Consider the following 12,656-nt stretch of genomic DNA (forward strand, 5'->3'; position numbering starts at 1 on the left):
ATGCAGATACCAGCCACTTAATTGTGATGTCTGACATAATATTAGCGAAGGCAGCCGTTCAATGGCAAACAGCACTTATGAACGACAAGCTTTGTGAATTTAATGGCTGAAGCACACGCTGAACTAGCTCTTTTCTTTTTTCTTTTTTTTTCCACGTAAGCGTCGTTCGTGATTTTTAACTGAGACGTTATTCTGCGACACGCTCGAGAAACAGTTATTGAAACAAGGCGCGACAAAATTCCGTTCACGTTGGCATCTTCAACCAATAGCAAAAATATTTTCTCTAAAGTTGCAATGCATACGGGTCCATTGAACAAGCATTATGTGTGTGAAGAAGTCAATCTTAAGACGGCGACTTAAACAATATATAGAAGGGAAAATTATGACGCACCTGCAAGCGCACCAGTATGAACCGGGGTGAGTTTACGGAGGAAAAGGCCGAGAGATCCAACATGCTATCCCCCTCTGCAATGTTTCTTATCCTGTCGATGCAATGTCATCCTGCAACGCATGGACTTCGCGATCATTTCTGCGAACGTTTTTTGGGAGCCGCTCAATTTTGATAAAATCTATTACAAGCTAGCGTCCGAGAAACGATGGGTATTCTAAGCACGTAAAAAAGTGCCCCACAGCTGTTTCTCTCGGTAACAAATTGAGCAGTGCTTCGCAGCAGCAAAAGATCGAGAGCAGAAAAAAACGAAAGAAGAAAAAAAAATGTACGGGGTAGACGAAGCATCAGACGCGTCAAGTGCAAGTTGAAAGAGAGGGAGCTCATGCTGTGAAGCAGCATAAGCCGATGCGCATTATCGTCGCCGGCTCAGTTTATCAAAACTTTTACCGTCTCCTAATGACAAAATGAACGCCTTGACGCCTATTTTCTCTTTGCGCATCTTCTGTCACCTATGGCGTCCGCGGCGTTTTCTTTATGTCGCGGGGGAAAACCTGCCACGCACGCACGTCGTAGCAGGGAGCCACGTTCTTATAAACTTCCATCATAAGCTTGCTTCAACGTGCCGGTACGCGAGAGGAAAAAACAAACTGTCGCTGAGGGGGATGTGTGCGGTAAAAGCGGTGCCAATGGTCGAGATAACAGAAAAAAAAAAGCAGCAGGAAAGAGACGAGCAGCGAGCAGAGTGTAAAGCCGAGCGAAATAAAGGACGAAAGGAAGTCAACCCGAGAGGACTGCGCACCATAATAATGTCACGCGATATCAGACCCCCAACAGGGAACATCTGACGCTTCGTTACGTCTAGCCTATTGTCATTGTAATGACCCTATTCCGTACTTTCGCGGGATGCCCTCTGCCAAAGCAGCTCTGTGCGGACATGCATGGATTTTTTTATTCTTTCTCGCTCTCTTTCTCTTTCCTCTATCCCCTTGTCCGTTTCTTTTCTGTTTGCTTTTCGTTACCAGCGCCAGTTATTCCTTTCACAGTCTCCCCCTCTCTTCAGTATATAGCTTAGCCGAAACAAGCAAACCAAAAAAACCCAAAAATGTACGAAATGAGGCTGAGAGGGAGGGGGGGAAACGCCTCTCCATACGCGACGCGCTTCGGATCGACTTCTGGTTAGCCTTTTGCGCGCTTTGCTTGCGTAATGTGCGTAGAACAACCATATCCGTATCCTAGCTGGCGCTTGCTACCGCCCAGCTCCTTTTATTTTTATCCAGCCAGATAACAATGAAAGCAGATCCGGGAGCGGGGTCTGCGGGCTGCGTGGCGGCACGCGTCCCTCGCGGGCGCCACGTGTCGCCGGAGGGCTGCGCGAAGGCGCCCTGAATCTCCGGCTAATCTGGATTAGCGTGTAAAACGGGGGCTCCTCGTGGCGCGGATCAAAAGAGTGCGCGTGCCCGCCCACGGGTGGCCCCGCGCGCTTACAAACGCCTCTTCCGACAGCGCCTGCCGCGCGCAAATCCGACCGGCCGGCCGGCCCCGCGAAAGAGGGGCGAAAGACAAAACGGAGACGTATGGAAATAACGGCGCCAGCGTCGACACTCCCGCCGGCCGCGCATGATAGGCATGGATCAGCTGCTCCCCGAGACGCGGACAAGCCTCCCTGCGGCGTCCGGCCTGTAGTCCTTTAAATCGTGGGCTCATCGGAACTCCCCGCTGAGTGCGCTGCGAGTGAGCATCTAATGACAGGCGGCCGCGTGCAGCTATTGCCCACAGGGTGAGAGTGATTAGCTAACCCCGCTGTTTTCAAGTGAACGACGAACGCCCTTCTGTTACGCACATTGCGGTGCTAGCCATAGCTGGTACGTTTCTTGTCCACGCGTTCATTGCCTACAGAGAAGCGAAAAATAAGAAACAAAGTCAGGGCGTACATTATAAAGCACAACACATTATAACGCACAACAACGAAATGTCCCGTATAACGAAGTATTTCCTATGTCCCGGTCAAATTCCTACCTGCCATGTGTAATCTAATTTGCGTAATCCTAGCATTCTCTACGTGAATTCCTCTTGCACCTCTTACGCTATAAGACGTCTCGTAATACAACAAAATACCTTGCGTCGGAATCTTGGTATATTCAGCTCTAATATTTGCTCATTTTCTGACTTCTGTCTTTGATTAATTCAATTTTTGTTGCATTTTCTACTACAGTTGTTTGATTTATACTGCTTTGTTTTTTCGGTTTTATATTCTTTGTGTGAGCTATTCTTGGGCACTTTCATAAAATAAATAAATGAAATGAAACGAAATTGTGAGCGCCCCTACAGCGAAGACCACTACAACGAATTCGCCTAGCTGTGCAACACAGGAATACAGGCGTTGCTTTACAGCGAACGCACTTAGTGGTGCTGTCGCTTCCTTCTGTAGCCGCCACAGACCAGCCATGCTAAAATTACTGCATATGCTTATTTACTAGCTCGAGTTATTTTAGAATGTAGGCCTCTGTGATAGATGCGATGCAGAGCAAACCGCCTTCTTATAGCATCTTCCCTATTTTGAAGCAATTTTTAGCGCATTTTCTAAAACACCCTGCATATAAAAAATTTAGCTGGGACCGGCTATTCGAAGCTAAATCACATTAATGTGCTGCACAACCATGTCTCTTGGCCCCTATTCCGAACACAGTGAATCCAGCCCCGGCATTTCAGTACCGCGGGCGTCAGTCTGATTTGTAATCCAGCCATGAAGTCGTGCAGTGAAGCCGAACCACTAGAGGTCTATTTGCTGACTGTTCTTAGCGATAATTTATCACCGACGATACCTGCGGCGAGCTCTTTATCGCAGCAACTGTACAAACTTCTAGCTGACCGCCAACGCAAAGCCGCTGAAGCACGACACGAGAAACAAAAGTTACGTAATAATGGCTTACAAAACTGGACCTTGGAAGTGTTATCTCTTCATGTAAGGAATACGCAAGGTAACTTTATAGTCACTAATAAGTACTTATAGTCAGTGATAGATCCGGTTTTTACAAGAGAAGCGAATCGATAATCGGGATGGGAAAGGCAGGGAGGTTGTTGTGCCATTACCACCAGCCCGGATTCCGAATCTGCAAGATGCAGAATCTATCCTGCGAGCGCCCTAATTCTCCCTTCACAAGTCAAGATGCTGAGCCGTCAGGCAGCGGGGTCCTGCGGGAGAAGTTTCGGCTAGCCGCATGTTTGGACGTGTCGGCGTGTGCCAGACAGCCCGGCGCCGCACCTCCCTTTGCCTGGAGGTCTCCGCGCGCGCGAACTTTGAACCGGGTGGCCAGCGCGGTCGCTGGTTGGACCCCTCGGACGACCGTCGTGTGCTGACTTTGTATTGGGCCGTTTGAGTGACAATGGTTCCTCGGGGATTATAAAAGCAGCGACACGCCGCCTGAAAAACAGGATCCGCTGACCCCACCTGGAGAGAGGGTCGCTCCCGACTGGGGTGAGATGTGTCACGCGTTTTCGCCGGACGCCGTCGTGCGAGAACAGTCGCGTTTGTGTGAGCTCTCGGCCCCAGTGCCGATCCGTTCATGTCCTGTATGATAACCTGTATATAATGTATAAAGTCCCTTTTTTTTATTCTCATCGACGCCAGGCTCGGAGTCTTCGCTACCAACGCTCTGTCACGAAACGGGTGACGAGCGCTACGGGACCACAAAGCCGTTATCGTGGTGCAGCGGTGCAAGTTCGTAACACTGGCGGCAGCGGTTGAAGTTCGTAACACTGGTGGCACCGGTTGGGTGTCATAACACTGGATGGCAGCTACGGGATTGACCGGCATCAGCTACCTCGGCGCGGTGAGTGCCTGAAGTTTACCTCAAACACCAGACTTTCTCTGACACAGGTTATAGTAGCTTAGGGAAGGATTTGGTGTTGCATTGTGATAACCTTGTGTGTTTCAAGCCTAGTAAGAGTGTTTTGAAAACCAGGGGATGCTGAGGGGGTAAACAGGGCAGTGTGTGATATACTTGCATATGTCTTACTAGTAGTGTTATAGTAGCGTACGGCAGGTATATTCAAAAAGGGTAAACAGCAGGAGGACAGTGTGAACGATGGAGAAGTACAAGGTGAAGGAACTTCTCGAAATTTGTGAGGAGTTGGGCATTGAGTTGGGCTCAACCAAAAGAAAGAATGCGATCCTTGAGGTCATGAGGACTGGGGACGTAACGGCTGAGGAAGCCGCAGAGGCCTTGGCGGGTATCAATGAACGTCGGGAAAGGGAGGAGAAGGAACGTTGTGAGCAGGAAAGGAAGGAAAATGAACGACGGGAAAGGGAGGAAAGGAGAGAACAGGAACGTCGCAAAGAGGAAAGGGAGGAAAGGAGAGAAAAGGAACATCGGGAGTTGCAGGCAGAGAGGGAGCGACGTGAGCACGAGCTTAAAATGAAAGAGTTGGAGACCCGAAATAGCTCGCCAGCGCCTAGTCTCACTTCTAACGTTCCAAGAATACGCGATCAACTTCCACCCTTTGTCGTCGGAGAGGATATGGCCAAATACCTCGTGAAATTTGAGCACGTGTGCGAACGGAATAGCATTGAGCGATCCCTCTGGGCACAGAATCTGTTAGCGTTGCTTCCTGGGGAGGCATCAGACGTAATAACTTGCTTATCGAAAGAGGCGTTTGATAGCTACAGTGATGTGAAGGAAGCGCTACTGCGGAAGTACAAATTGTCGCCCGAAGCTTTCCGGCAGAGGTTCCGGTATGCAAAAAAGGGTAAGGAGTCGAATGTTGACTTCGCGTTTCGTCTAAAAGCCGACTTGGTGGAATGGCTGAAGGGCGAAGAGGTTTACGACGACCGCGACAAAATTGTCGAATGCATCGCGTTGGAGCAGTTCTACCGTTGCATTGATGAGGATGTCCGGCTCTGGCTGCAAGATAGGCTAAAGGATGTTAAGCTAAACAAGGCAGCAGAGTTAGCGGAAGAGTATTACACACGCCGCAGCTTGCACAGCAAGGCAGTGCGCGTAGAAAAAGCTGATAGGAGAGATTGGTTTTCCGGGAAGCCCGACGAACGGAAGCAAATCACGCGTCGCGAGTTTCGGGACGACGAATCCCTTACCAAAGAAACTGTAAGGGAAGGACAGAATGCATCTCAGAATGATGACGATGGTCCGAAACAGCGAAACGAAATGACACGTTCTTTTGAAAAACGGAAACCGTTAACCTGCTACAATTGCAAAAAGCAAGGGCACATCGCTGCAAGCTGCCCAGAGAGAATTGCTTTTGCAACGATACAGGAAACTCACAAAAACATACGTCTATTGGAGCCCTATGTGCAGGAAATTAAGGTAAACGGCAAGAAGTGCCGTGCACTTCGGGACTCTGCAGCAACTATGGACGTTGTTCACCCGTCTTTCGTCTCCTCGAGTGATTTTACGGGAGAGTGCGTTAGGATACGGCAAGTGGCCGAGAAGGAGAGTGTCTGTTTACCGATCGCAACGGTTATCATTGAAGGAGAGTTTGGGAAACTTAACACCGAAGCCGCTGTGTCAGCCGCCCTCCCGGAGCAATTTTCCTACCTCTTCTCAAATAGCTCGGAGCAGCTGCTGAGGGATCACGGCAAATCATTCTTTGCCGACGTGGCGTACATGGCCCCCACGCGATCCAAAGCGCGCCCGCTGTCGAGGGAACTTGACTCAGCGTCGGTGAGCGAACAGCGGTGCGGTACAGGGACCGATCAGGGTAACTTGAGTGGCGAGCAGTCACGGGAGAGGCAGAGCTCGGAGGCTGGCCTAGGCGAGCGGGTCCTGGAGGTGAGTGGGAGTGACGCGTGCAGTGCTAGCCGCGATAGAGACGCGACGCCGCAATTAGGCGACGCGGGCTCCACACTCGCTCCGGTTTCCGCCAGCTGGCAGGAGCAGGCTGCAGTTGAAAGGGAAACTCGGATTCGCGAACAACAGGAAGATTGTTCACTAGCCGATCTGAGGAAGAGCGTCAAACGGGGAGTGAAAAAAAAAGGGGTTTCATTTGGCAAGGAATCTGGCTTATTGTACCGCCGCTACACGGATAAGCAGGGTCGCAAATATAAGCAGCTTCGGATTCCGCGAAAATATCGCCGGGAAAAATGAATGACCTCGTTTGCTTCCTCAGAAGTATGGTTTCGGTCCAGAGCGATTTCAAGGGGACCATTCTATTTGTCATTATTATTGCTGATTATTAATTGTTTCTTGTCTATTTTGTTGTGTTGTTAATTTGAAAACTGGTTGTTTGAGCCTTGTGTACTAGATCGTACACCTGCCTCTTGTTGCAGCGGGAGCAAAAAGAGGGATAGCAATTTAGTTAGGTTGATTTGAATTATGGCCTTGTCTGGTGTTTGACGGGAGACAGAGGGCACTTGTTCGTGTTGGGTGTTGCCTTTTGCCGGTCGGTTTTGCAAGCTGCAGAACGACCAAGCGGGACCAGTGGCGAGAAGCAAGGTCTTAGGAACGACCCGAGCGGAGCTGGTCAAGGTGCCTTGGCGACGACGCGGTGAGCAGAGCTCCTGTCCTGGCGAGTCGGACCTGGGCACGTGAAGTTACCTGGCGTCCCGACACTGGACGTGAACTTGGACGAGCCTGACGAACGTGCGCGCCTGGCATCCGAGCCACGTGGAGGCAGCTCGTCTTCCCGGCGCCTTATCTGAGGGCGGGGATGCTGTTGTGCCATTACCACCAGCCCGGATTCCGAATCTGCAAGATGCAGAATCTATCCTGCGAGCGCCCTAATTCTCCCTTCACAAGTCAAGATGCTGAGCCGTCAGGCAGCGGGGTCCTGCGGGAGAAGTTTCGGCTAGCCGCATGTTTGGACGTGTCGGCGTGTGCCAGACAGCCCGGCGCCGCACCTCCCTTTGCCTGGAGGTCTCCGCGCGCGCGAACTTTGAACCGGGTGGCCAGCGCGGTCGCTGGTTGGACCCCTCGGACGACCGTCGTGTGCTGACTTTGTATTGGGCCGTTTGAGTGACAATGGTTCCTCGGGGATTATAAAAGCAGCGACACGCCGCCTGAAAAACAGGATCCGCTGACCCCACCTGGAGAGAGGGTCGCTCCCGACTGGGGTGAGATGTGTCACGCGTTTTCGCCGGACGCCGTCGTGCGAGAACAGTCGCGTTTGTGTGAGCTCTCGGCCCCAGTGCCGATCCGTTCATGTCCTGTATGATAACCTGTATATAATGTATAAAGTCCCTTTTTTTTATTCTCATCGACGCCAGGCTCGGAGTCTTCGCTACCAACGCTCTGTCACGAAACGGGTGACGAGCGCTACGGGACCACAAAGCCGTTATCGTGGTGCAGCGGTGCAAGTTCGTAACACTGGCGGCAGCGGTTGAAGTTCGTAACACTGGTGGCACCGGTTGGGTGTCATAACAAGGTTAATAGGATGAAATTCTGGTTTGCTATCCTACACTGGGGAAGGGGAAGGCCAAATGAAAGATGGAAAGAATAGGGGACGGAGAAAAAGCAAAGAAACGAAAAAACAAATGTTTGGAAGGTCGTTAACGTCCATGAGAATTTTTTTTACGAGGACCGCTACAGTGTTTTATGGAAGCGTAAACACAGGCCAAGATGCTATGTTTTCCAAGTTCACCGTTTCTTTCCTGGGCTGTCAAGTAACATTGAGGCATAAATCAAGTTTTCGCAGAGAATGTGCTCTACGGACATTCATATGAAAGTATTTTTGGCCTTTCGTCCACAACATTTTTTTGCTCATAGCTTCTAGAAAACGCTTTAATTTTGACATGTTTAGAAGCCAACAACAGGTATAAAACTATTTAATTGTGCCTAAATTATTTCCTAATAGAAGAACCATGTCTACCAACTATAATTATCGAAGTCTACATTATTATTATAATGTCAGGGGTGTCTATATATACATTATTTTTATGGCGAATATCTAGGCACCTAGGAATTTTCTAGAATTTTCATGTGCATGTCATACTAGAAAGTTTTTTCGTAAAAAAATGACTGGTTAACGTCGCAGGAAACAGCCATTAAAGGAGATAAGAAGCAGGTCTACAAAACACTACGAACAGAAATGATACCTTTTACCACTGCACTCTCTTTCGCAGTTGTGTTCTTTCCTTTGTACGGAAAGGATTCGCATTGCTCAATGCTTAGAGGACATAGCTTATACGTGGTCTGCTTTATGACACGTTCTCAATAGACAGTTTTAGAATAGCGTTTGCAACCAAACGTAAACGCATTACGTACGTAAAGAAATAGCGTTGTCATCACTGCGTATGCTCCGAACGTTATTGGGTTTACGTGCGCTATGATAGGAACGTTGGGTTTACGTGCGCTATGATAACGTACGTTATTTGACGAGTTTAACGTTCGTAATGTTTACGTACGCTAAGAAATAGCGTTGACGAACATGGCGGCACCCACGGCTCCCGCTTCAGCCTGAATTCTCATCATGACTACGCTCTCGCTCTCGTTGACCGGCAGTAACTATTGCAATGAGCTTTCGCTTCCTGTAAACTCACCTGAAGCGTTAGTTATGAGCACATAGCATGTCGAATTATCGTTCGGCGATTCCGCCATCCGTATGCTAAACGACACGCGTCCGCATAGCAGCAAGAGGATTGTTGCTAATGGGCGAGTGGGCTGGACGGAGCTGCAGCCATGCAACCGCTTCAAAACCCGTTCTTGTTTGTTGTACAGATTCTGGCGTTCCTCGGCACGTGGCAGCCCTTGGATTCCTTTTGCGAAGCTATCGTCCTGCCTCTATCACCATGTTACGTCAGAGGTCAACACTATGGCGGAAACGCCACATCATCAACCCTTGACACGGCGTACATCGTGCCCCGACTTGGCTGGCCATTCCCATCGCCTACGACACCAGTCAGCCGGACGTACTTAAGAGCGACGCTTTCATCGGGCCACTTCAGTGGGCTGGACGGAGCGGCAGCCATGCAACCGCTTCAAAACCCGTTCTTGTTTGTTGTACAGGTTGGTAAACACCCATCGTTGCACGCTAAGCGATCCAGTAATATCTGTCTGCTGCTCTTCCCAGGCCCACTGGTGATTCTTTGTGATTTTTTTGAGTGTATATATGTTGTCAAATTGCTTATGTTAGCCGGAGATGTGGAACAGAACCCTGGTCCTCAAAAGGAGATTCTAGACGCCATTGCGGCCTTGTCGGCTAAAAGTGACGCACGCCATACCGAGGTAATAGGGATGTTATCAGAGGTCCGAGCTAATCAGCAAAAACTCGAGGAAAAAGTTTCCAGCTTAGCCAGTAGGCTCGCAACAGTTGAATCCCTGGTGGAATCATATGAAGCAAATCAGAATGGTGTTGATCTACCGAGAGTAGTCGATGAAGCTGTGCGAGACCAAACTGCAGCAATAACTTCTCGGTTGGACGAGCTGGAAGACCGCTCTCGCCGTGACAACCTTATATTCTACGGGATTCCTGACGTCCCAGCTGAGAACTGGTCCGAATCTGAAACTAAAATTCGAAACTGCCTTACTAGTTTACTACAGATAACTTTAATAGACGAAGCCATTTCCCGCGCCCACAGGCTGGGTTCCTATGCAGTAAATAAACACCGGCCCATAATCGTAAAATTCTCGTCCTCAAAACTTAAGCAAAAGGTTTTCACTGAGCGAAAAAAATTCAAAGGTTCTGGAATTTCTGTTAGCGAAGACTTCTGCCGCGCCACACGCTTGTCACAGAAAAAATTGATTGAATTCGGAAAGGCTAGCGGACAGAAATATGCGCTACGGCTCAACCGTCTACAAATCGACAAAAAAACTTATGTTTACTGTCCGGTAACTGATCGTGTGTGCGAAATCCACACAAACGAGCTTCGTTCAACGAATTCTGTCCCAAATGCACCTTCTGATGGCCCTAGCAATTCGCAAACATAGCGGTGTCATGGTCCGGTGGCAAAAAATATTTCTCTTTTGTATTCAAATATTCGCAGCGTATGCAATAAGCGGGATGCTTTATCTTCTGTCGTTGACACGTGCAGTGCCGATATTGTTATCCTGACAGAGACGTGGCTTTCTAGCAAAATTGAAGACCGTGAAATTTTGGAATGCGAGGGTGTTTACCGTTTCTATCGACATGACCGCGATGTACGGTGTGGTGGTGGTGTACTTATCGGTGTTCGTGATTCGATTACCGCTGCTGCAATTGAGCTTGCCTCACCATTAGAGCTGGTGTGCACGCGCGTAGGCTTCGAACGCAAAAATTTTATCATTTGCGTCGTTTACAGGCCCCCTTCCTCACCTAACACATTTTGTTCAGACCTTCACGATGCCTTAAATAGTCTAATTTTACGGTTTCCTTCCACGCCACTAATACTCCTTGGGGACTTTAACTTTCCTGGCATTAACTGGCATACTGATCCCCCTTCAACCCAAGAGTGCTGTTCTGAATATTCCGAATTCATCAGCCTTTGCCTTGATTTTAACCTGCAGCAGCTTGTTCTGAAGCCTACTCGATGTTCTGCACACTCGGCTAATATCCTGGATTTAATCCTTACTACATCCCCGGAATTTTTTTCGCCCCTAACTTACCTACCGGGTATTAGCGACCATTGTATAATCCAGTGTAATTTGCAGTTAACCATGCCATCTGTTACCTCGTCGAAAGTTATACGTGATTACAAAAATGCTGATTTTGCCGCAATTAATAACGAACTAGAAACTTTCATCACTGACTACATTCCAAGTTTCCACACTCGATCGGTTGAAGAAAACTGGTCAATATTCAAAGAAAAAGCCAACTCCTTAATTAACCGGTACATCCCGCAAAAACGTATTTATTCCAATTCTCGCGCACCCTGGTTCAACGCGCGTCTTAAACGTTTACTGAACAAAAAGAAAAGGCTTTTTCGACGAGCAAAATTAACAGGCAATCATGATCGTTGGAATGCTTACACAATAGCACTGAGCGACTACAAGAATGCTGTAGCAGAGTCCAAAACAACATTTTATGAGCACACGTTGCCTTCTTTTTTGAAAGACAACCCACAGAAATTTTGGAGTGTGGTCAACGGTAAAAAATCTAGTGCCATTGAACTGTGTGATCCTAACAACGAACCTGTCGATCGGAGTGTCTGTTGTGAAGTATTGAATGACGCGTTCATATCTGTATTTTCTGATTCTGTGTTGTGCGCAAGCGCTGTTTTTTCTGATATGCATTATTTTCCAATGCTCCCCATTACCATTGACCTTGATGGCGTTGTAAAGTTGATACAGACCTCAAAAGTTTCTGCATGCAGTGGAGTAGATGGTATAAACACGAAGTTTCTTAAGGGAACTATTACTTATTCATCTATAATTCTTAGCGAAATCTTTGCTCAGTCACTTCAAACTACCATCCTTCCGAATGATTGGAAGGCAGGGATGGTGATTCCCGTACATAAGTCTGGCAGTCGGTACTCCCCACTTAATTACAGACCTATATCCCTAACTAGCGTTCCCTGCAAATTAATGGAGCACATAGTTTACTCACACCTGGTTTCATTTCTCGAGTCAAACTTATTTTTCACCCCCTACCAACACGGATTTAGAAAACACTATTCCTGCGAAACGCAGCTTTTGTCATTCACTAATGATTTATTCCAGGCGATGGATGCTAACTTTATTATTGACTGCATTTTTTTAGACTTCGCCAAAGCATTCGATACTGTTTCACACGAATTACTTTTAACTAAATTAAGTAACCTCAACATTGATCCTAACGTGCTTGCTTGGATCAAGTGTTTTTTGTCTAACCGTTCCCAATTCGTTTATGCTAACGAATACTTCTCTTCCACTGGTCGAGTAACCTCCGGTGTACCGCAAGGCTCGGTTCTGGGACCATTATTATTTTTAATTTTTATTAATGACCTCCCCGACCAAATTAAATCATCAATTAAGTTATTCGCCGATGACTGTGTTCTATATCGTGTCATTTCTAACCCTGACGACTGCGATACTCTTCAGTCAGACATTGGCATAGTAACATCATGGTGTGCTAGATCCCAAATGAAGCTCAATTCTAATAAATGTAAGGCGATGCGTGTGTCCCGTGTTGTAAGAAATACCACCCTTCCTACGTACAATATTAACAACATACCTGTAGGAAATGTATCATCATATAAATATCTTGGTATCTACATTACACACAATCTTACATGGAACATTCATATAAATTACATTTACGGTAACGCTAATCGCATGCTTGGGTTTTTACGACGTAATTTTTCATCGGCAACTGCAGCTGTCAAGTTATTTCTGTACAAAACATTAGTGAGGCCTAAACT

General features: G+C 47.8%; 1 protein-coding gene across 1 annotated transcript; it reads left to right on the forward strand.

Annotated features, from left to right (window-relative positions):
* The first annotated feature begins 9,008 nt into the window (after window positions 1-9,008).
* Window positions 9,009-11,187, forward strand: LOC135897969 (uncharacterized). The gene has a single exon (XM_065426679.2). The coding sequence runs from the start codon at window positions 9,022-9,024 to the stop codon at window positions 10,267-10,269; it is 1,248 nt and encodes a 415-aa protein (XP_065282751.1). The 5' UTR covers window positions 9,009-9,021; the 3' UTR covers window positions 10,270-11,187.
* Window positions 11,188-12,656: the final 1,469 nt, after the last annotated feature.

The sequence above is a fragment of the Dermacentor albipictus genome, chromosome 1 (assembly GCF_038994185.2).
Source record: "Dermacentor albipictus isolate Rhodes 1998 colony chromosome 1, USDA_Dalb.pri_finalv2, whole genome shotgun sequence".
NCBI classification, from domain to species: domain Eukaryota; kingdom Metazoa; phylum Arthropoda; class Arachnida; order Ixodida; family Ixodidae; genus Dermacentor; species Dermacentor albipictus.

Bases quoted from the DNA above. Each gene is read 5' to 3' on its own strand.
- LOC135897969 (XM_065426679.2), top strand. From the start codon at position 9,022: ATGCAACCGCTTCAAAACCCGTTCTTGTTTGTTGTACAGATTCTGGCG.